Source organism: Aotus nancymaae, unplaced genomic scaffold (genome assembly GCF_030222135.1).
Source record: "Aotus nancymaae isolate 86718 unplaced genomic scaffold, 86718_ANA_hifiasm-v0.15.2.pri h1tg000057l, whole genome shotgun sequence".
Classification (NCBI taxonomy): domain Eukaryota; kingdom Metazoa; phylum Chordata; class Mammalia; order Primates; family Aotidae; genus Aotus; species Aotus nancymaae.
Genome location: NW_026988471.1, coordinates 26,534,337 through 26,559,521, shown reverse-complemented (window position 1 = coordinate 26,559,521; position 25,185 = coordinate 26,534,337). Strand labels below are relative to the sequence as shown.

Below are 25,185 nucleotides of genomic sequence, written 5' to 3'. Positions count from 1 at the left end.
CACAGTATGCCTAATTGGTCCACCTAGAACTTTCAAAGCGATGTTGAATAGAAGTAGTGAAAACAGGATTTTTCCCAAAAATGCAAAGGTTTTTTAACACAAGAAAATAAATCATTGTAATATACCACATTAATAACTTAAAGAAGCAAAAAACTCACATGATCATATAAATCAATATAGAAAAAAGCATTTGACATAATCCAACAGTGATTTATGATAAAAAACATAACCAAATAGGAATAGAAGGAGTCTTCCTTAGCATGATAAAGGACATTGCAATGGACCCAATGTTTATGTCTTCCCCAGAATTCATTTGTTTAAATCCTCACCCTCAATGAAATGTATTAGTAGATGGGGCCTTTGGGAAGTGATTAGGTCATAAGGGGTTTCCCTCTTGAATGGAATTAGTGTTCTTACAAAAAATTCTCCAGAGGACTGAGCACGGTGGCTCACACCTGTAACTCCAGAACTTTCGGAAGCTGAGGTGGATGGATCACTTAAGGCCAGGAGTTTGAGACCAGCCTGGCCAACATGGCAAAACCCTGTCTCTACTAAAAATACAAAAATTAGCCAGGTGTGGTGGGACATGCCTGTAATCCCAGCTATTCAAGTGGCTGAAGCATGAGAATTGCTTGAACCTAGGAGGAGGTGGTTACAGTGAGCTGAGATCATGTCACTGCACTCCAGCCTGGGCAACAGAGAGAGATCTGTCTCAAAAAAAAAATAATACTCCAGAGATAGTTCTCACTCTTTCCACCACGTAAAAACACAGTAAGAAGTTGGCAATCTGCAACCCAGAAGAAGTACCTCACCAGAATCTGACCATGCTGGCACCCAATCTTGGACTTCCCAGCCTCCAGAGCTGTGAGAAAGAAGTTTCTGTTGTTTATAAGCCACCCAGTTTATGACATTTTATTATAGAAACCTGAATGGACTAAGATAGAAATTGGTACCAAGAAGTGAGGGTGCTGCTGCAACATACACCAAAAAATGCATAATGAGTAGAGGGTGGAAGCGTTTTGAGATGCATGCTAGAAAAAGCCTACGTTGCCATCAATGAACTATTAAGGGTGATGCTGCTGAGGGCTCAGGAAGAAAAGAGGAGAGTTGTAGAGAAAGCTTCCATCTTTTTAGAGAATATCTAAGCAATCACAAACAGAATGTTGATAGAAATATGCACAGTAAAGGCCATTCTGACAAGGTCTCAGGGAAAATAAGGAACATATGATTGGAAACAGAAATGGTGATCCTTGTAAAGCAGTGAAGAACTTAGCTGAATTATGTTCATGTTCTAGTGCTCTATGGAAAGTAGAACTTGTGGGTCATAAAATTGGATATTTAGCTAATGAGATTCTTCAGTAAAATTTTGAAGAAGTGCCTTGGTTCTCCTGTTTATAGTAAAATGTGAGAAGAGAGAATTGACTTCAAGATGGAATTATTGAGCAAAACAGAACTAGAATTGAAGGATTTGAAAAATTCTCAGCCTATTCATATTGCAAAAAAATAAAAATAAAAAAATAAGAACATGTATTCAAAGAGAACACTAAAGGTGTGGCCAAGTGACCCTTTGATAAGGGGATCAGTATATGTGTGAAACATGGACTTAGTCACCATAGCAGGAGAACTGCCAGGTTGAACTGAAGAAGCAGGAGATGGGAGGGAATGAGGGAAAGCTGTTGGTCTTCAGGAATTTTACAGTTCGGGACTGTAGAGCTCTTCAGCCACAAATATACACTATTCTTCAAGACAAGGGAAGAGTAACCTGGAAGGCAATTCAGAGATCATCAGGGCTGCCACCTCAGTTTTGAAAAGGGGGACCATTCCCTCACTTTCAACAGGTTAGACAACCTCTACCCAAAGCTGTGTGGGCCTGGCAAAGCCCTGGGGGTGGAACTCCTGCCCGGTAGAGACACTAGAGCAGGTCCTTCACCCCAGTAGGTCTAGAATTCAGGACCACTGCCCCAGTGAAGCCTCATCTGTTTAAAATTGTACAGAAGTTCTAACCACAGCAATTAGGCAAGAAAAAGGAAAGCCATCCAAATTAGAAAGGAATAAGTAAAACTGTGTCCACAGAAGACATATCTTACATACAGAATATTTGAAAGAAACCAGAAGAAACCTATTAGAGCTGATAAAAGCAACTCCATTTTAGCATCCATAAGAATAAAATACTCAGGAATAAATTTAATCAAGGAGGTGCAAGATTGTACACTGAAAGTTACAAAGCATTGTTGAAAACTAAAGAAGACCTAAATAAATGGAAAGACATCCCTTGTTCATGGATTGGAATATTTAATATTGTTAAAATGGCAATATTCCCCAAAGCAATCTACAGAGTCAGAATAATCCCTATCAAAATCTCAATAGCCTTTTTGACAGAAATGAAAAAGCTGGTCATAAAATTCATATGGAATTACAAGGGTCTCTGAATAGTCAAAATAATCTTGGAAAAAGATCAAAGTTGGAGGACTCATACTTCCTGATTTTAAAACATACAAAGCTGTAGTAATCAAAACAGTGTGGTACTGGCCTAAGGATAAACATATAGATCTATGAAATCAAATTGAATCTAGAAATAAACCCTTATATCTACAAATCAATTGATTTTCAATAAGGGTAACAAGTCTATTCAATAGGAAAATAACAGTCTCTTCCAATGGTGGACAACTAGAAAGCCACATGCAAAATAATGAAGTTGGACTCTTAATTCACACCATCTACAAAAATTAATTCAAAATGACGCTAAGACCTAAATATAAGAGCTGTAAAACTATAAAACTCTCAGAAGAAAACATAGGATTATGATGCTTAATTTCATGTCAACTTGGCTATGTGCCCAGTTGTTTGTTCCAAAGCTAGTTTAGGTGTTGTTGTGAAAGTAGTTTTCAGATGTGCTTAACCTTTAGAATTAGTACACCCTAAAGCAGATTAACATCCATTATGTGGGTGGGCGTCAACCAATCAGTTGAAGACCTTAAGAGCAGTGACTGAGGTTTCCTGAAGAGGAAGGAATTCTGCCTCAAGATTGCAATGGGAAATCCTTGCCTGAGTTTCTAGCCTAGCCTAGACTGATTTTAGACTGAAAACTGCAACATCAACTCTTATCTGAGTTTCCGGTATGCCCTAAGGATTTCTGATTTGTTAAGCCCTGACAATTTTGTGAGTCTATTTCTTAATATCTCTCTCTCTTTCTCTCATATATGTGTGTTTGTTATAATAAAGAATACTCTGGTTTTGTCCCAGGTTCCTGGCATAAAACATCAAAAACCTTTAGAATTTTGTGTTAGGGGTGTCTCTCATTCCAATGAGATGACAAAGAGGAATTACTTCTCCTTCTATGTTAGGAGGCAGGGATAACCTTGATTCTAAAATCTCATAAGGACAATATTAAAAGAAAAATTATAAGTCAATCTCTTTCATGGACATAGATACAAAAGTCCTAAACAAAATATCAGCAAAGTGAATCCAATAATATATGAAAAGCATCCACCAGGCACAGTGGCTCATGCCTGTAATTCCAGCACTTTGGGAGACCAAGGCAGGTGGATCACTTGAGGTCAGGAGTTCGAGACCAACCTGTCCAACATGATGAAACCCTGTCTCTATTAAAAATACAAAAAATTAGCCGAGTCTGGTGGCAAGCACCTGTAGTCTCAGCTACTAGGAAGGCTAAGTCAGAAGAATCACTTGATCTCAGGAGGCAGAGGTTGCAGTGAGCCGAGATTGTACCACTGCACTCCAGCCTGGGTGACAAAGTGAGACTTCATCTCAAAAAAAAAAAAAAAAATAGCAAGCAAACAACAAAAGCATCATGAACATTTTATATTTATTCCAAGAATTCACAGTTGTTTTACTTTCAAAACTCTGTGTAATTCAGCACATTGATAGAATAAACAAGAAAACCATATAACCATCTCACATAGAGACATGAAAATCACTTGATAAAATTTATCACCCAGCCAGGCACAGTAACTCATGCTTGTAATCTCAGCACTTTGGGATGTCAAGGAGGGCAGATCACCTGAGGTCAGCTGTTTGAGACCAGCTTAGCCAAAATGATGAAGCCCCATCTCTACTGAAAATACAAAAATTGCCAGGGGTGGTGGTGCTTGCCTGAAATCCCAGATACTCAGGAGGATGAGGCACAAGAATCGCTTGAACCCAGGAGGCAGAGGTTGCAGTGAGTCAAGATCACACCACTGCACTCCAGCCCTGGCAACAGAGTGAGACTCTGTCACAAAAATAAAATTAAAAAAGTTAACACCCATTTATACTAAAACTATTTGCAGACTGGAAATAAAAGGGAATTTCCTTAATTTGTTAGAGTATTTGCAAAAAACATATAGCAAACATTACACATAAATGGTAAATTCTTGAAAACTTTCCTCTACATAAAAAAAAAAAATAAGAATCCCCAGTATACCATCTCCATTGACCATTATACAGGTGGTCCTAGTCAATGCAATAAAACAAGAAAAAGAAAAGGTATAAGAATGAGAAAGGAAGAAATAAAATTATTATTTACAGACAATATAATTGTGTAGAATATCTAAAAACATCTACAGATAGATAATTAGAATTGATAAGTAAATTTAGCAAAATCTCTAGGTAGAAAGTCAATATAGAAAAATCTATTGTGTTTTCAGGAATCAGGATCATTTAGAAAATAACATGTAGGCTGAGTATGGTGGCTCATGCCTGTAATCCCAGCACTTTGAAAGGCCAAGGTTGGAGGATTGCTTGGAAAGCCAGAAATTCAAGACCAGTCAGGGCAATATAGTGAGACTCCAACTCTACAAAAAAAAATATTATTCATATTATTTATTTTTTATTTTTGGAGATGAAGTCTTGCTCACTGCCCAGGTTGGAGTGCAGTAGTAGCGCGACCTCAGCTCACTGCAACCTCTGCCTCCTGGGTTCAAGTGATTCTCCTGGCTCAGCCTCCCAAGTGGCTGAGATTACAGGCACATGCCACCGTGCCTGGCTAATTTTTTGTATTTTTAGTACAGACAGGGTTTCACCATGTTGGCCAGGCTGGTCTCGAACTCCTGACCTCAAGTGATCCACCTGCCTCAGCCTCTCAAAGTGCTGGGATTACAGGTGTGAACCACCATGTCTGGCCCCATTTCTTCAACATATAAATGGATAAAATAAAAGAAAGGAATGAAGATTGAGAATTTACAGATTAGAAGACAGTTAAGAGACACAAATCCATTTCAATCTGTGATCTTTAATTAAACAAACAGACTGTAAATAATAATTTATAACACTTAAGACACAATTAGATTTTTTTTTTTTGAAACAATGTCTGGCTCCATCACCCAAGCTGGAGTACTGTGGAACAGTCTTGACTCACTACAACCTCTTCCCTCCAGGCTCAAGTGATCCTCCCACCTCAGCCTTCCTAGTAGCTGGGACCACAAGCACACACCACCACACCCAGCTAATTTTTGTATTGTTTCAAATTAAATTAATTTAAACAGGGTTTCACTATGTTGACCAGGTTGATCTCCAACTCCTGACCTCAAGCAATTCTCCTGCCTCGATCTCCCAAAGTGCTGGGATTACAGTTGTGAGCTACCGCATCCAGGCGATAATTGGAATGTGAATGGTGAAGGGTATTTGATGGTATTACAAAATTACTGTTAAATATTTTGGCATGATAATGGTATTGCGTTTAACTATTTTGGTTTTGTTTTGTTTTTTTTTGAGATGGAGTCTCACTCTGTCACCAGGCTGAAGTGCAGTGGTGCAATGACGGCTGACTGCAACCTCTGACTCCCAGGTTCAAGTGATTCTCCTGCCTCAGCCACCCAAGTAGCTGGCATTACAGGCACGCGCCACCGCCCCCCAACCCCTGGCTAATTTTTGTATTTTCAGTAGAGACGAGATTTCACCATGCTGGTCAGGATTGTCTCAATCACCTGAACTCATGGTCTGCCCATCCTGGCCTCCCAAAGTGCTGGGATTACAGGCATGAGCCACTGTGCCCAGCCAAGAATGTTTCACTAAATATCTCGATTATTAAGTTTTCGGTGCTCCTTACAGTTTGTGTTCAAGGTGAGTACCTCACTCATTTTTACCCCAGTTCCTGCCCTACTGGAAGAATTAGATATCTACATGGGGAGGAGGGCAGTGTTGACCCCTCACCATACACAAAAATAATTTGAGATGGTTCATAGATCTAAATGTGAAAGAGATAAAAAATAAGGCTTCTAGAAGAAATACAGAAGGGTATCTTCATGGCCTAGTGGTAAGCAAAGATTTCTTTTTTTTTTTAATTGTATTTTGGGCTCTGGTGTACATGTGCACATCCTGCATCCTGCAGGATTGTTGCACAGGTACATACATCATGGTGGTTTGCTGTCTCCATCCCCCTGCCCCACCCCCAACCCCATTGCCTACATCGGGCATTTCTGCCAGTGTTATCCCTCCCCTTCCTCCTCGCCTCCCCCCACTCTTCCTCCCCTCCCCTCCAACCCCCCACCTAGCCCAGTGAGTGTTGTTCTCTTCCCTGTGCCCAAGTGTTCTCATTGTTCATCAACTGCCTATGAGTGAAAACAGGTGGTGTTTGGTTTTCTGTTCTTGTGTCAGTTTGCTGAGAATGATGGTTTCTAGATACATCCATATCTCTACAAAGGACACAAACATCATTTTTTATGGCTACATAATATTCCATGGTGTGTATGTGCCACATTTTCTTAGTCCAGTCTATCACTGATGGGCATTTGGGTTGCTTCCAGGTCTTGGTAAGCGAAGATTTCTTACACTGGGGGTGGGGGTGGGGGTAGGGAGGGGAACACTAATCTTAACAACAAAACTTCATAAATTGGATTTCATTAAAATTTAGAACTTTTGGTCATTAAGACACCACTGTAAATAAAAAAGTAAGTCATAAAGTGGTAGAATTTATTTTAAATGCCAGTATCTGGCAAAGGACTCATGTCCATAGTATTCAAAGAATTCCTACAAATCAGTTAAGTAAAAGAAACACTGATAACTCAATTATTAAAAATGTGCAAAAGATTTGAACAGGCAGTTCACAAAAGAGAATTTCCAAATGACCAATAAACACAAGAAACTGCACACTAATATTAGTCATTAGGTAAATGCACATTAAAACCCCAGTGCAATACCACACAGACTCACCAGAGTGACTAAAATGAAAAAGATGGGCTGGGCACAGTGGCTCACACCTATAATCTCAGCACTTTGGGAGGCCGAGGGGGGTGGATCACCTGAGGTCAAGAGTTCAAGACCAGCCTGGCTAACATGGTGGAACTTCATCTCTACTAAATATACAAAAATTATCTGGGCATGGTGGTGCACGCCTGTAATCCCAGCTACTTGGTAGGCTGAGCCAGGAGAATGGTTTGAATCTGGGAGGTGGAAGCTGCAGTGAGCTGAGATTGTACCATTGCGCTTCAGCCTGGGTGACGGAGCAAGACTCTGTCTTGGGGAAAAAAAAAATTTGTTGTCAACAACATGTGTGAATCTCAAACACATTATGTTTAGCAAAAGAAGTCAGACACACAAGAATATATACTGTATGATTATATTTTTAGCAACGTTCAAGAATAGGCAGAACTAGTGGCCAACAAACATGAAAAAAAGCTCATCATCACTGGTCATTAGAGAAATGCAAATCAAAACCACAATGAGATACTATCTCATGCCAGTTACAATGGTGATCATTAAAAAGGAAACAACAGATGCTGGAGAGGATGTGGAGAAATAGGAACGCTTTTACACTGTCAGTGGGAATGTAAATTAGTTCAACCATTGTGGAAGACAGTGTGGCGATTCCTCAAGGATCTAGAACCAGAAATGCCATTTGATCCAGCAATCCCATTACTGGGTATATACCCAAAGGATTATATATCATTCTACTACAAAGATACATGCACATGTGTGTTTATTGTAGAGTTCACAATAGCAAAGAATTGGAACCAACTCAAATGGCCATCGATGATAGACTGGATAAAGAAAATGTGGCACATATACACCATGGAATACAATGCAGTCATAAAAAAGGATGAGTTCATGTCCTTTGCAGAGACATGGATGAAGCTGGAAACCATCATTCTCAGCAAACTAACACAAGAACAAAAAGCCAAACACCGCATGTTCTCACTCATAAGCGGGAATTGAACAATGAGAACACATGGACATAGGAAGGGGAACATCACACACTGGGGCCTGTCAGGGGGATGGAGGGGCTAGGGGAGGAATAGCATTAGGAGAAATATCTAATGTACATGATGGATTCATGGGTGCAGCAAACCACCATGGCACGTGTATACCTATGTAACAGACCTGTACATTCTGCACATGTATCTCAAAACTTAAAGTATAATAATAATAAAAGAAAAAAAAGAATCCCTCACAATGCTGCCACGCTGGGGATAACATTTAGATTTGAGTTTTGAAAGGACAAAATATTCAAAGCATAGAAGATTTATTGCTATAAATTTCCCTTTTAACTGTTTTTGCTGCATTCCATGAATTTTGGTATGTTGCTTTTTACACTTTTATTTGTTCTAAGATATATATATATTTTTAATTGCTAACACATTTATTCATGAATGAAGCCAAGAAGAATTTATAAATGCATTTTAATACCTTGCTGATCAAATAGTAACGTTCCATCTTTGCAATCTGATACGGAATACAGGAAGATACTGGTAAAGGCTTTGATGTGCATATCTATTATACCCAGGTAATCAGAACACACACGAGCCACCTACTTTAGTGTTACACCAAACCATCTTCTCAGAAAAGCCAGCTTCAAGCTCTACTGGGTAGCTGAGTAAGTAGCGTCCAAGGTTTAAAGACTGGAGAGCAGGGGAGAAAGATGAAAGGAGAAAGCAGCACACACTTCAAAGCCCACTTTTAAGCACACGACATTATGAATATTAAAAATAAAGGATGCAAACAAAAAAGGCAATTCAGCATTTTTAGAAAGAGCATTTGGGACTATTCAGCCCATAAGGAGACTGTGCTTGGGGCCATCCACTCTCTCCAGTTTCTCAAAGTGTTTCCTGGCATTGCGAATGTTGATCAGGGTGGCGGCAGAAGGGATCGACGGATCTGACATGACCACCATCACGTACGTGTTTAAGGTGAAGATGTCGATGAAAGCTGCGAAGTTGGAATTCCTAACTTCCATGCTCCGAAAGGAAGCGGCCAATTTACTGCAGCTCAGCTTGAACTGCTTGATGATGTTGCTGATCTTCTCAAACCGGTGGACGTCGCGCTGCTCTTTGCACTGGTAGTGGGAAATAACCAAGAACGTAGCTCTTTCGAACAGCAGAACTTCATCGGCCTCGATGATTTCAGCAAAATTCCTGAGGTTCATCTCCAGCTGCTGAATGTTGGGAATCAGCTGGTAGACGATGCTGGACCAGGCTTTGTAGAGCGTCTCATCCCAGATGGACGTTCAAAAAAAGCCCACTCCAGCGGGCGAGACAGATGCCTCAGGTCTTCCTCTCGCTCTTTAAAAATCAGGTCACGCTGATCCTCCTGAACCAGATCCATTTTGTGCACCAGGCAGAAGATTTTGGCGTCAGGAGAGTTCTGGAGGATGGCCTCCAGACATGGCTGGTAATAATGCATATCCTTTTCCGGTTCACGGCTCTCCACGTCAAACACGCAAATCAATACCTCTACGTTACGGAAGATGTTGTCTCGCTGGCAGGTGAAGTAATTTTCCATGAAGGTGTCCTGACTGCCACAGTCCCACAGGTTCAGCACCAGGTTCCCCAGGAATCGGACTTGGGAGTGCTCCACGTCAATGGTGGCCCCCAGGCGCCGGGAGTCGCGAGCAATATAATTGGCGAAGATAATCGACCTCATGCTGGTCTTCCCCGACCCGCTCTTCCCCATCAGCAGCACCTTTTTCTTCATGGCTGTATTTGGCATCACCCGCCGGGGCCGCCACGGACTGGGCCTGAGGGCGCGGCCTACACGCAGCGCCGAAGGAGGGAGAGGGAGCTGCCAGGAGCCCGCAGGCCGGGCCTCGCTCCGCTCCGCCGCGCAGCTGGGCAGGCAGGAGAGCCGAGAGCGCGAGCTAGGAGCTGGAGAGGCTGCGGCGGGGCTGGTTCTTTCTCAAAGGGGAGCGCCTGCCTGTTCTAAGACATTTTTAAATTTAACTTTTAACTTCTTCAGAAAAAAGAATAGGCAAAACTAATCCATGACGATAGAAATCAGAACAGAGGTTGTGTCTGAGCAGAGAGGAGGGCAGAGACTAGAAAACAGCATGAGGGTCGTTTCCATTCAGGGCTATGGCTAAGTCATATCTTGATCGGGGTTTTAGTTACATGGGTATATAAATTTATCAAAACTCATCACCCTATACACTTAAGATCTGTGCATTTTAAGGTGTTCAATTGTACCTTAATAAAAATGTGTTTTGTTAATAAAAAATTTTTGTTACATAAATATGTAGTAAGAAATTGTATTTGTTGTTTTATGAGGTAGAGTGACTTCCTAAGTAATTTACACTATATTTTTATTGCTGCATCTTTCTGACAAAGAAAGTAGATTCATGCTTCCCTGTACCAAAGAAGGTAGCTAGGCCTTTGTTCATAGGGTCTTGGAACTCCTAAAGCACAGCAGGGAGTTAGTTTTTCAGGGCTGAAAAAATGGTCAAGAACTAAAAAACCAACCCTCAAATAAGTCTAGATCTGGGGAAATTTTTAAGCTGAAGTGTCCCAGAGGGTTGAGACAGGAAGGAAGCTGGTTCCCTGAAATGCCAGTAGTCCTGAAGCCTCAGGTACACCGGGTAGGAGGACCCTGGGTAGGAGGTCCTGGAGCCCTTCTGGTGTTAAGAGCCCAGATGCAGCAGTTTAGGGACCTTAGCAAAGACCCTGGAGACCAAACTTGGCAGAGAGGAGTTGAGACACAGTTTTTGCCTTCAGACAGCTAAGAAGAAAAGCAAGAGCTATCCCTGTGGCTTAAGGGCCTGACCCACTTCTACTCTGGATAAACTGCAGAAACTCTGGAACTTTTTTTTTTTTTTTAGACAGAGTCTTACTGTCACCAGGCTGGAGTGCAGTGGTGCAATCTCGGCTCACTGCAACCTCCGCCTCCTGGGTTCAAGTGATTCTTCTGCCTCAGCCTCCTGAGTAACTCTGGAATTCTTATACAACACAAAGGTTGGACATTTTTTGCCAACCTAGGTAAAGGGAGGCTTAAACCAGATTATGTTTGATATAGACAAAAAACAAAAACAAAACCTTTGCCATTTCTCATACCCAACTGTTGTGAAAATTGTCATACCTAATACACTGAAAGTCAATTAAATATCATGCATCACTTGTTACAGAAGAAAAAGTAGACATTTGACTTTATACCTTAAGATGATGTTAAAATAACTTTCCAATTATAAAAAGTTATTGTTTTAAAATAAAATTTATCTAATATAACTTACATGTTATGAAAAAATGGACAAAATACTTAAGTTCCTAAGGAGGTTGACGAAATTATGAGAGTGAAAGAAGTCTGAGAGTCAAAAAAGGGTTGAAAATGCTGCTGCAGACAGTAGGGTACAGAGAACTTTTGTGTGCTTAGTTACTTTTAGCAGAGTGACCCAGTTAGCTTTGGGGGTTCTGTGTGTGCTGTCTTTGTTTGTTTGTGACAGTGTCTTGCTCTGTCATCCAGGCTGGAGTGCAGTGCAGTGGCACCATCCTCACCGCAGCCTCCATCTCCCAGGTTCAAGTCATTCTCCTGCCTCAGCCTCCCAAGTACCTAGGACTACAGATATATGCCACTATACCCAGCTAATTTTTGTATTTTCAGTAGAGACAGGGTAGTCTCCAACTTCTGACCTCACGTGATCCACACATCTCAGCCTCCCAAAGTGCTGGGATTACACGTGTGAGCCACCTCGCCCAGCCAGAAACTGAATTTTAAATTTTATTTAATTTTAATTAATTTACGGCCAGGTGTGGTGACTCACGCCTGTAGTCCCAGCACTTTGGGAGGCTGAGGTGTGTGGATTGCTTGAGCCCAGAAGTTTGACACGAGCCTGGGTACCATGGCAATACCCTGTCTCTATCAAAAAAATACAAAAAATAGCCAGGCATGATGGTATAGGCCTGCAGTCTCAGCTAATCGGGAGACTGAGATGGGAGAATCACTTGAACTTGGGAGTTTGAGGTTGTAGTGAGCCGTGAGTCATACTCCATCCTGGGTGACAGAGTGAGAGACCCTGTCTCAAAAATAAAAAATTTAAATGGTCACACATGACTAGTGGATACAATATTGAACATCACAGGTCTTGGCCATTAATTTGAGATGCTTGATGAATATCTCCACATAAATTCTACAAGCACTTCCAATACAATAGTTGATTTTCTGCCTTCCACCACATTCACAACTTTTCCTGTCTAATGTTGCCTATGTTGTTTAAAACACCATCATCTTGTGAGTCATTCAGGGTTAAAATTGAGATGTCATTTATTCATTTCACAAACAACTACAGAGCACTTACTAATATGCCAGGCAGTATACTAGGCACTGGAAATGCCGTGATGAATGTAGTCCTCATAGAAAATGATGATAATGTTTATGATTGACTCTTTGCATAAAGAAAAATAGACTCATTCCCTTCTCCCTCCTTTGCAAGGGAGTCTTGCATCACCTTCCACATGCAAACGTTTCACCCCAAGACCGCCTCCACTTTCACATCCCTGACAGCAGATACTTCCATCTCTTCCACTTACGGCTGTATCAATAGTGTACAGAGGAGTGCAAATGGGGGGAGGGGTGGGAGATAAATATTTGGGGAATTAATTTATGTTCTCTTTTTTTCTTTTTGAGATGAAGTTTCCCTTTTGTCGCCGAGGCTGGAGTATGGAGGCATAATCTCAGCTCACTGCAAACTCCGCCTATCAGGTTCAAGTGATTCTTGTGCCTCAGCCTCCCCAGTAGCTGGGACTACAGGTGCACACCACCACGCCTGGCTAATTTAGTATTTTTAGTAGAGACAGGGTTTCACCATGTTGGCCAGGCTGGTCTTGAACTTCTGACCTCAAGTGATCCACCCGCCTCTACTTCCCAAAGTGCTGGGATTATAGGCGTGAGCCCCCCACCCGGCTATGTTCTCTTTTTCACCATACTGCTCTTATCCTTTTATTTCCTCCCTTCTTCCCACTAAACCATTCAAATGGCCTAGCTATGCCAGAGAACTATAATAAAAGCTTGCTGGAGGTGTTTAAAGCCTCACTCTAAAGTGTGGTCCTGGTCCGAGGGCAGCAGCATCACCTGGGAGCTTGTTAGAACTGTAGAAACTCAATCCCTACCCCAGACTTACTACATCAGAATCTGCTTTTTAACAAGACCCCCCAGGTGATATATATGCATGTTAAAGTTTGAGAAGCATTGCTCTGAAGCACAGATCTAAGCACATTTTTACCTGGCTTTAAAATCTTTGATGTCTTTCAAATTGCAGAGTTGTATTTATACAAAGTATTCAGCTTGGCGTTCAAAACTCTACAATGTGACCTCTGTCAACTTTTCAACCTTTTCTCTGAGTCCCTACAGTTCTATACTCCATCCAGATTGGTGACATCTCTCCTCAAACACATCCAATACTCTTCCCTTTCCCATGCCTTTTTTCCAATGGCCCTCTTTTTTAAAGGCTTCCACCACCCTCCTCTATTCACCCCAACCACCTTCCAAATCCCTCTTCCTCTGAAGCACACTCAAACCTGAGCTCTCCCAGATGCATTTTATAGAGCCCCTAGTTCAAAATGCTGTCCACCTCCCATGTCTTTAGCAACATTTATACATCTATTAACTCTTAACACATTCTCTTTCCTTGAAGTTATGTGTCTCTCTGTCTCCCCCACTTCACTTTAAGCTCCTAGAAAGTGGGGATAGTTTTTTATTCTTCCTCAATGTCTACTACACTGCCATGTATAATAGGTGCTCAAGGTCTGTTGAAATAAACTGAAGGAAAAAGGATTTATAGTGACCTATAGGAAGACATCCATGGGCACTGTCTCTGCTTCCCTCTCCCCACATCCAGCTCCTCCCCTGACCCAAAGTATAGGAGTTTCTATGGCCTCAGGAGCAGGGACCAGTGAGTTTCAAGGGAGGGCTACATCACATACCTCTGAGTTTATCTTGGCTGGCATCTGCTTCCAGCTCTGCTTCCCAGAAAACAGCATCCAAAGCTCCGAAATAAAAAAAACAAATAATAATAAAAGGCTGATACATAATGGCAGTGGGATGTCCATCCCCCAAATTGGTGCCATTTTTCAACCAGACGCTCTCCTCAGCCGAAGACTTTTCTACCTCCAGGCCATGAGTTCATGTGATATCACAATGGGCTTTCCAAGGTAAAGCTGACAGCAGTCAGTGTGCATGCTGCTTAGGTCTCTTCTCTGAGCCACACCCAAAGTAGCATCTGCTGCCCCTCCCTGCAGCTGTCCATAGGCTCTATTCTGACAGCCAAACTCCTTTATGACTCTTCTAGGATTGGGCTAGGCAGCCTGTCATTAAGTAGGGAGTATGAGGCAAGGTTTCAAAGACGCAGGTCTTCCAAGTGGCCTGTTCTGCTCTACAAGCCTTTTCTCTAGAGCCAGTCACTCCCTAGAAGTCCAGGTATGGGGTTAAATGTCCCAAACCACAAACTAGAATACAAGATCAAGTAAATTAAAGAAAGCCAGGATATTTTAAGTAGGTACTCTCAGAACATTTGAGACATACAGTTTCCTAAATCTAAGGCTTGACACATTTCCTAGCTGCTTTTGCACTGGGACAGAAAAGAGATGTCAGAGAGGGAAATTAAATGACCTTAGAGGATCACTCTGTCCCGGAATCTACAGTCTCATTTTCCAAGTCTGGAATATTTATTCTGTCGGTCATCCAGATGTGACTGTATTCTCCAGGGCTAATTCACTAAATAAAAAATGTACAAGGAATCAATTCATGCTATAACGAAGATTAATAAAACTGGCCAAAGTATTCTCTTTTTTTTTTTTTTTTTTTTTGAGACAGAGTCTCACTTTTTCACCAGGCTGGAGTGCAGAGGCATGATCTCGGTTCACTGCAACCTCCACCTCCTGGGTTCAAGCAATTCTCCTGCCTCAGCTTCCCAAGTAGCTGGGACTACAGGCACGTCCTACCACATCCAGCTAATTTTTGTATTTTTAGTAGAGACGGGGTTTCACCATCTTGGCCAGGATGGTCTCAATCTCTTGACCTCACGATCCACCCACCTCAGCCTCCCAAAGTGCTGGGATTACAGGCGTGAGCCATCACACCTGGCCAACATTCTTTTTTCTTACAGGAAAGTTAATCTGGAAAAGCAACTCGATGAACTATTGAACAGCAGGTACTGTCTTAAAGGACAGACAAGGTCTCTCACCTCATAGAATTTTCAGCCTACAGGGGCAGCCTAAACAGTGTTCTAGAAAAGCCCTTCAAGAAGAAAGTAGTTAAATAAATGTGGTATACCCATATTATGAAATACTCTGTAGTCACTATAGAGATTATAATTATAAAGAATAAGATATGTTATATGAGCTGAACACACTTTATGTGGTAGGTACTAGTTATATGCCAGCCTGGAGTTCTAAGAAAAGATTAGAACTGGACCAGGCACGGTGGCTCACGCCTGTAATCCTAACACTTTGGGAGGCCAAGGTGGGTGGATCACCTGAGGTCGGGGGTTCAAGACCAGAGTAGAAACCCCATCTTTACTAAAAATACAAAATTAGCCAGGCATGGTGGCACATGCCTGTAGTCCCAGCTACTTGGAAGGCTGAGGCAGGAGAATCATTTGAACCCAGGAGGTGGAGGTTGTGGTGAGCCGAGAGCATGCCACTGCACTCCCACCTGGGGAACAAGAGCAAAATTCCGTCTCAAAAAAAAGAAAGAGAGTGAGAGAGAAAGGAAGAAAGGAAGGAAGGGAGGGAGGCAGGGAAGGAAAAGATTGGAACTGAAGATACAGTTTGGGGTTCTTAAAACATTATATATAAATATATTATGTATATATAGTTTGACAAGAACCTTTCTCTATATGGATATAAAAATATATTCTTTGTGTCTTCAGTATTTACTCACCATTATGTTTGAGACAGCCATGTTATTTTGTATAGCTGTGATTCATTATTTTTAAACATTTCATTGTATTATATAACTATTCTATAACATATTTATCCATTATGGTATGATGGAAATTTGGCTTGTTTTCAGTGTTAGCTTGTTATAAACAATGCTGTCAAAAACATCCTTGTCTGTTTATCTTGATAAACACAAGTTTCTAACTCTCCATGGCAGTAATTCTCAAACTTTAGAATGCATTACAGTAACGTGGAGGGTTTATTATAACCCAGATTGCTGGGCCCTACACCTATAGTTGCTGCTTGAGTAGGTCTGGGTGGAGCCCAAGGATTTGGCATTTCTAAGTTCCCAGGTGATGCTGATGCTGTTGGTGCAGGGACCATACTTTGAGAATCCCTACTCTAGAGTTTATACCTAGGAATGGAATTGCTAAGTTATAGGGTATGTGTAACAAACTTTAGTGGACAGTGCCAAGCTGCCTTCCAAAGTGGGTATGTCCATTTGTACTTCTACCAGTGGTGAATGGTACTTCTTCTTGCTCTATTTTCCTGTCAACATATGGTATTGTCAAGCTGTTTAATTTAAGCCAAATGTGGTATGTGTGGTAGTGGTATTTCATTGTGGTTTTAACTTTAATTTCTCTGATTACTAAAGATAAAACACACTTTCATAAGTTAATTGGCCATTTAGACTTTAAATAAATTATTGGATTCCAATTGCTAATATTTTGTTTAGAATCTTTGCAATTTCTTATCTAATATTCAAGAGCTGGCCACAGGCTGTGTAACATTCAAAACAATCTGAATATTAGACCAGATGAATGCTGACCAGGTATGGTGGTTCACACATATAATCCCAGCACTTCGGGTGATTAAAGCAGTAAGATCACCGGAGGCCTGGAATCAAGACCAGCCTGAGCAACATAGCAAGGTCCCATCTCTACAAAAAAATTAAGAAATGAACCGGGTGTTTTGGTACACATTTGTAGTCCTAGCTACTTGAGAGGCTGAGGCAGGAAGATTGCTTGAGCCAAGGAGTTCAAGGCTGCAGTGAGCTATGACCACACCACTGCACTGCAGCCTGGACAACAGAGTGAGATGCTGTCCCTAAAAAAAAAAGAGAGACCATCTGAATTATGAAGAGAATAGCTAGCTGATTTAGGAGGAGAGAGCATAAGTTGCATTATATATATATGTGTGTGTGTGTGTGTGTATATATATACACACTATATATACACACACATACATACACACATGTAATGGAATTTATATAATATCCATTATATATTATATATATCATAATATACACTATGTATCCATTCTCTATATATACAAATCAGGCTTAGAGTATGTGCAATATCCAAATATCTTTTGCCCCCACCTCCTCTTGTTTTGTTTTGTTTAGAGTCAGGGTCTTGTTATGTTGCCCAGCCTGGCCTTGAACTTCTGGGCTCAAGTGATCTTCCCATCTCAGCCTCCCAAGTAGCTAGGATAGCCCCCTTTTGCTTTTGATTCAGCAAATATATGTCCCAGAAAATTGTTTTCTTCATCTTCCACAATCTAATCCAGTCTTCAGGCCCAGGCCCTTTAGTCATTTCTACATAATTACTGCCTTGTATTAATAATGGATTACTCTCTTGCTGTTTTTGGCCTCAGATGTTTACTTTCTCCAAATAACTGCAAAAGCTGTCACCCTGTCATTTGTCTCTGCATGGTTCTAAAAAAAAATCTTTGAACTTCCTTAGCTCTGCCTAGAGCACAAATCCCACTGACAATGACCGGATTCTGTGGTATCAGATCCACATACCCGTGTAAGTCTTCAAACATTCTCAGATTTTCTTTGGCTGTTTCTTTTCCCCACCCCAGCCTCCTTTCTTCCAAAACTTTCCTTGACCTGCCCTGTAATTTTAGCAGCTCTCTGTAATTACCCTGCTGTTCTAAACCACTTCAACTCTGTCTTACATTAGAATTGCTATGTGCTTGTGAGTTTCTAGGAAGTAGGGATCAGATTTTAGTCATCTTTGTCTCCACCACAAGGCCAGAGTGTGTCCAGCTTCTAATGTACCCAAAGACTGAGCAGTACTCCACCTTGATCATAACACCCAAATATTGTGTCTGACTACATAAGAATTGAATTCACTCGATGTCTTCATACCATCCACGTACTTGGCAACTAAAAGAACTTGGGGCTTCTAGAGTTCTTCTGCATCCAGCCTTGGAGAAATCTAACCCTGTGCCCTAACCCCTCCAAATGTGAGAGGGGGCTACTATACATGTTGGCATCATCAACAGGATCAAGGCATGCTCTGCCCTTTGGGGCCCCAGAATACTAGGTATCCTCTCAGACTTGACACTGTTCATGACACTGTGCTGAGAGATGAACTGACCTGATGAAAGAACGTGGGAGGGAGTTGTGGGGAAAGAGACACAGAGGGTTTTTGCAGGATCCTTTCCTAACTTTAGCCATCTTGAATTTCGAAGAGGTATTTGTGGAGGATGAAAGGGGTGGCACTCAGGAGGCCCCGTAGAGCAGTGACTGGGGAAAGGGGGGTTGCTGATGATCCAAGGCAGCAGTGTGAAGATGTGGAAAAGGAAAACAGAGCTCAGATAGAGGCTGCAGGCCCACAGGTGCAGAGGGACGTATGGCCACCATAAAAGGGTTGATTACTTTATCCGCATAAAACTAAACTCTGGCTCCTTTCCAGTCACCCTCTTTCCAGAGAGTTTCATCCTGAGAAGAATGTTCCTGAGTGCCTATTACCTGGATATTTCTCAGGCACAAAGAGAAACCAGCTCTCTACTGTCAGGGCCATATATCACAGGCCCTAAAGAGCTGGTACGAATCTCGAATGAACAAGGGTGCCTTTGTCAAAACACGGAGCACCTGGTGTCTAAAATGTACAGCCTGGGGTTTCTAGTGTTTGTTGGGTCCCACCACCAAGGGTGTGCAGCACCCCCAGAGTTCCTTATGTTCCTCTTACAAACATAGGGCAGGGGATGTGACCCTCATTTCATGGTCTAATGCATGGATGTAGCATTCATTCTAGGAATAAGGATCTTGTCATGTCTGATTAAGAATGCCCTTTTTCTGGGTTTCCTATGTTAGGGACACAGCTTCTTCCCTCTTGTCCTGGAATTATCTAAAAGTTCCCACCCCTCATTTGTCTGTGTGGGATTGGAGTGTGTGTGCATGATGCATCCTGGCTGCATGTTGGTAATGAGGAATATAGGGATGCTATATAAGGCTTGTGTTAGAGACAATGAAACTGAGTTGGGGGCAGAATTAAACAGACAAATCTGCTGTTAAGACCAACCCATGCCATCCATCCTGTCCCACCTCTGATCTACTCAGTTTGATTTACTGACTTTGAAAGGTTAACTTTCCAAAATAAGACATTTCATTTTATTTCTGAAATCAGAATAATTGAGTGAAAGTAGAAACCACTAGGTCAAGAGCAAGAACTCTCCCCCAAAGTGGAAAGAATCCTTCTCCCCACCCTGGGCTGCTGGTGCCCCTGGAAACGGGGCTTCTCCCTCCCACATGTGCTGCTGGCACAAGTCCCTTGGGTGGGCTGGGCTGGAGTGGGCAGGGTTGGGCCCCTTTCACCCAACCAGAAACACCAGTTCACTGAACGGCAGGCTCTAGGATCTCGAGGGGGTCCGCTGTGCGCTTCTGGCCTGGCCCAGCAAGAGCGCTCCTGACAGCCTCACAGACAGAAGGAGCTGCAGCCAGGTGTGCCTGAGCCTCAGTGATCGAGCACCGGAATAGAAGGCTGAGCAAGGCGATGGGGATCACCTGTGGGGAAAAGGCAGCGGGCACTGAAGCCTGAGGAAATTAGGTTCTCGGAGAAAGAACCCCAGAAGTTCATGCGCAGTGGCTCACGCCTGTAATCTCAACACTTTGGGAGACCGAGGTGGGCAGATCACTTGAGTTCAGGAGTTTGAGATCAGCCTGGCCAACATGGCAAAGCCCCGTCTCTACTAAAAATACCAAAATTGGCCAGGTGTTGATGGCTGGCACCTGCAATCCCAGCTACTTGTGAGGCTGAAGCAAGAGAATCGCTTGTCCACTGGGTAGTGGACAGAGGTTGCAGTAAGCCAAGATCACACCACTGCATGCCAGCAACCTGAGTGACAGAGCAAGACTCCCTCTAAAATATATATATATACCCTGGAGGAGCTAAAGCATTTGATATAGGAATCAGGAGCCACTAGGTTAGATGCAAAATAGGATGTTATGAAGACTAGAAAGTGATAAGGAGGTGAATTAAGAGCAGAAAGAAACCTTCACTTTGACCAGGAAAACTCCTATTTGTCCTTTGAAACCCAGTCCTTCTCCCTCTCTTTCCTGACTCCCCTCTTAGGCAGAATAGAAGACCCCTTTTCTCTGCCCCTGTAGTACTTTTTCACACCTCAGTGACTACTTGTCATAGTCATGTCTCCCCCATGAATGCAGAAGTCCTTGTGAGCAGGGTGCCACTGAGCTTTGTAAACCCAGTGCCAAACTTCCTGACACATTGAAAGTACTCAAAAAGTATTTGTTGAATGACCAGCAGTGGGCAGGATACCTGTTCCTTCTCATGTGCAACCTGGACATGGCAGGAGATGGGAGCAGCCCGAATATCATCTGACAGTGGCTGGGGAAAGTGGATTGCTTGGAGGAGGCTCTCGATGCATCGAGCCTTGGACTGTCCAGAGAACCGCTATGGAAGAAGTGGTAAGATCATTGTCAGGCTAAAGGCCAGAGGAACTAAGAATAGAGTCAAGGGAGAAGAATGACCTGGGAGAGTGGGAGGCTGGGATCCTGAGGCTGCAGAGTCTATAGGTGATTTGTCCATGTTGGCAGTCCTAATCTCATAATTTCCAGGTGTAAAGAAAAGCTGGGTTAAAGGGCTTGGTGGTGGGCCTTGATTGGCTGTGTTAAACTGGAGAATTAATGGCAAATTGGTCAAATTTGCATCTGTGTCCCATCAATCCCATAGGCTGGTAATTTGGACTCCCTCTCTCTAGTTTCTTCCCTAACCAAATCCATCTTGCACACTAGTGTAAGACTGTCATCTGCAAACACTGCTTCCATTTTGTCACTACCCTCCTCTCTGTCTAGCTCAGCATTGTCCAGTAGAAATATAATGCAAGGCTGGTCACAGTGGCTCACATCTGTAATCCCAGCAATCTGGGAGGCCAACACAGGAGGATCACTTGAGCCCAGGAGTTTGAGACCAGCCTAGGCAACATGGCAAGACCCCATCTCTACAAAAAATAAAATAAATTAGCTGGGCATGGTGGCACCCACCTATTGTCCCAACTACTCAGGAAGCTGAGGTGGGAGGATTTCATGAGCTCAGGAGTTTGAGGCTGCAGTGAGCCATGATGGCGTCACTGCACTCCAGCCTGGGTAACAGAGTGAGACCCCGTCTCTAAAAAAATAAAAATGAAGAAAAATATATAATGCAAACCACATATGTAAGTTTAAGTTTTTAGTAGCTGCATTAAAAAAAGAAATAGGTGAAATTGGCTGGGCATGGTGGCTCATCCCAGCACTTTGGGAGGCCAAGGTGGCCAGATCACAAGGTCAGGAGTTTGGGACCAGCCTGGCCAATGTGATGGAACCTGGTCTATACTAAAAATACCAAAAAAAAAATTAGCTAGGTGTGATGGTGCATGCCATAATCCCAGCTACTTGGGAGGCTGAGGCAGGAGAATTTTTTTTTTATTATTTTGAGACAGAGTCTTATGCTGTCGCCCAGGCTGGAGTGCAGTGGTACAATCTTGGCTCATTGCAACCTCCGCCTCCCAGGTTCAAGCGATTCTCCTGCCTTAGCCTCCTGAGTAGCTGGGATTACAGGTACACACCACCACGTCTGGCTAATTCTTGTATTTTTAGTAGACACAGGGTTTCGTCATGTTGGCCAGGCTGGTCTCAAACTCCTGACCTCAGGATATCCACCCACCTCAGCCTCCCAAAGTGCTGGGATTAGAGGCATGAGCCACCGCACCCAGCCTGAAATCAATTTGCATAATATATTTTATTTAACTCAATATATAACCAAATGTAAACAATATGAAACATTATTAGTGAGATATTTTGCAACATTTTTCTATATTTGTATTTCGTATTTTGAAATCCAGTGTGTATTTTACAATTATAGCACACGTCAATTTGGTTTTTTGTGGCTTTATTTTTATTTTTATTTTTTTGAAACAGAGTCTCACTCTGTCACCTAAGCTGGAATGCGGTGATGCTATTTTGGCTCTTTGCACCCTCCACCTCCCAGGTTCAAGCGATTCTCCTGCCTCAGCCTCCCCAGTAGATAGGAATATTAGCATGTGCCACCATGCCCAGCTAATTTACTTTTTTATTTTTATTTTTAGTAGAGATGGGGTTTCACTGTCTTGACCAGGCTGGTCTCAAACTGCTGACCTCAAGTAATCTGCCCTCTTCAGCCTCCCAGAATGTTGGGATTACAGGCGTGAGCCACCGCGCCCAGCCAACACACCTCAATTTAAGTGCTAGATTTGCAATGCTAAAAAGTGGAACGTAGTTCTACTAAAACATTAAAGTTACTTTTAATTTTAAAATTATACAGGTTTGGTTTTTACATAAAATTAAAAATTCAGTTCCTCAGTCACACTGGCCATAATTCAAGTGCTCAGTAGCCACATGTGGCTGGTGGCCAGTACTTTGGACAGCACATGTCTAGCTGCATTTGGCAAGTCCAAATTCCTGTCTAGCTTTTTTTTCTTTTTTTTGAGGCAGAGTCTTGCTCTGTTGCCCAGGATGGAGTGCAATGGTACAATCTCGGCTCACTGCAACCTCCGCCTCCCAGGTTCAAGCAATTCTCCTGCCTCAGCCTCCCGAGTAGCTGGGATTACAGGCACATGCCACCATGCCCAGCTAATATTTGTATTTTTAGTAGAGATGGGGTTTCATCATGTTGGCCAGGATGGTCTTGTTCTCTTGACCTCGTGATCCACCCACCTTAGCCTCCCAAAGTGCTGGGATTACAGGCGTGAGCCACTGTGCCCGGCCTCCTGTCTGACTTTAAGCTTCCACATCCCTCCCCTTCCTACATCTTCATAATCCCTCACTATGCTCTAAAATGACTCTCCACTCTGGTCAGAACTGTGTCCCTCACATATCATGCCCAGTCACCCTTCTGGGACTTGGTGAATGCCCTTACAGGAATGCCATTCTGTCCATCTATCCATGCCATAACCAACAGGCCTAGCTCAAATACCGCCTCCTCCCTGAGGCCTTCTTTTTGTTGTAATGCATACCGACCCCACCTTCTTTGTACCTCCACTGGACATCAGTAAAGACCATAGTTATTTTGGGGACCTGGTGGGTGCTCATTAAATGCTCATTGATTGATTCCTTTCACATAAGGTTGTCAGATTTTGTGAATAAAAATACAAGACATCCAGATATATAATGAAAAAAATTCAAAAATGTCTCAAACTTCATAAGGCATATTTGATGAAAAAATTATTCCTTATTTATCTGAAATTCAAATTTAACTGGGTGTCCTGTATTTTTATTTGCTGACTCTGGCAACCCCATTTTCATGACCACCTGTTGTGCTGTCTGCTCAGCATCCACTCCTCCTTCTGGTATCAGCACCTTGGTTTTCCTCTGGGGATCTATCGCTCCCCCATGCTCAGGTAATGAGGTTGGATTGAGGCTCACCTCCCAGCCCTTCTTCCACCACCATCCTGAAGGGAAAGCACATGAACCAGACTGGGCAGAGCACCCCTTCCCCTGGAGAACAGTGATTGCTTCAGGGACATGCACGTGACCCAAGCCAGAGCCCCTGACCAGGCATTTCCAAGAACCACAGGACAGGCAAGTTCTTTGCCCACTAGTGTTGCTAAGTTAGTAGGATGTCAGGCGGGCACTACTGGTGGCCACTTTGCCACCTAATGGAGAAAACTTGGCTAAGAATGAGAGCAATGCCAGGTGTGGTGACTCACACCTGTAATCCTAGCACTTAGGGAGGCCAAGGTGGGTGGATCACCTGAAGTCAGGAGTTCGAGACCAGCCTGGCCAACATGGCAAAACCCTGTCTCTGCTAAAAAATACAAAAATTAGCTGGGCATGATGGTAGGTGCCTGTAATCCCAGCTACTCAGGAGGCTGAGGCAGAAGAATCACTTGAACCTCGGAGGCAAAGGTTGCACTGAGCTGAGATCATGCCATTGCACTCCAGCCTGGACGATAGAGCAAGACCTCATCTCAAAAAAAAAAAAAAAAGACTGAGAGCAATACAGAGGAAAGCAGAGTTAAGGGTAGAGAGTTCTGGAGCACATGGATTCAACTGCCCTGAAACTGTTCAGCTATATCAGCTGTCATTTTGCTTGTTTAGCTTAAACCAATATGAACTGGTTTTCCATCACATGTTTGTAACTGAAAGAGTCTTGCCTAATAATTACAGTTTCACAAACACACACCCATGCATGCACACACACTTCTTTCTTCCCCCTACCCCATGGTATTTCAGGACACACACACTTCTTAAGGCGAAGATGCACCTAATGGGAAGAATAGAACACAGGAGAAAAGGCAGCCTGTATCCTTCCTCTGCAAAATGCCCTCCTCTGGCAGACTAAGCATTGAGGCCAGGCCCCACCCAGCCCTGCCCCTTCACATCCCTACCTGCAGCATGGCCAGTGCCCGCCAGAAGAGCTTGGAGTTGCTAATTCGGAGGTCCAACATGTGGTTTTGCAGGATCTTACCAAGAAGCACGTGAGCACCTGTACTCACTGTATTCAGCACCCATTTGGTGCTTAGCTCACGTTGGAACTTCTGAAAAGGGCAAACACATTGGGGTGTCAAAAATTAGAGGACGGAAGAGAAGCAGAGCGAACAGGGCCCTGTTATCACACAGGAAACCAACTGTCAAGAACCAGGGACCAAAATGCAGACATAATTTGTTTGAACATCCCAGGGTTTAAATGTTAGGACAGTAGATATAAACCAGGACTGTCTCAGACAAACCTGATAGCTTCACCTATTTGTGGTTTTGATCCCTAGGTAGACAGATATGGTCTCTGAGTCTTTCCACAGTAGGATTTTGATCCTGCTGAAACTTTCCTTTTTCTCCCCGGGTATCAGA

At 42.8% G+C, this 25,185-nt stretch overlaps 1 protein-coding gene and 1 pseudogene across 5 annotated transcripts in view; both read right to left on the bottom strand.

Annotated features, from left to right (window-relative positions):
• GCKR (glucokinase regulator) overlaps positions 1-25,185 on the bottom strand; it is a 53,196-nt gene that overhangs the window by 8,974 nt on the left and 19,037 nt on the right. Inside the window, exons 17-20 of one of the 5 annotated variants that reach the window (XR_002479184.2) lie at positions 24,726-24,875; positions 20,642-20,776; positions 14,118-14,907; positions 10,114-10,130 (exon numbers count right to left, since the gene is read on the bottom strand). Coding sequence is in view for 3 of the 5 variants with exons in the window: in XM_021674445.2 (XP_021530120.2) it covers positions 19,699-19,869; positions 20,642-20,776; positions 24,726-24,875 (456 nt within the window). In the remaining 2 variants the exon portion in view is untranslated. Of the gene's footprint in view, positions 1-10,113; positions 10,131-12,434; positions 14,908-19,448; positions 19,870-20,641; positions 20,777-24,725; positions 24,876-25,185 lie in introns of those variants that run through there. The other 4 variants (XR_002479182.2, XM_064363954.1, XM_021674446.2 and 1 more) reach the window with 4 other exon arrangements.
• On the bottom strand, positions 7,542-9,974 carry LOC135269719 (ras-related GTP-binding protein A-like; annotated as a pseudogene).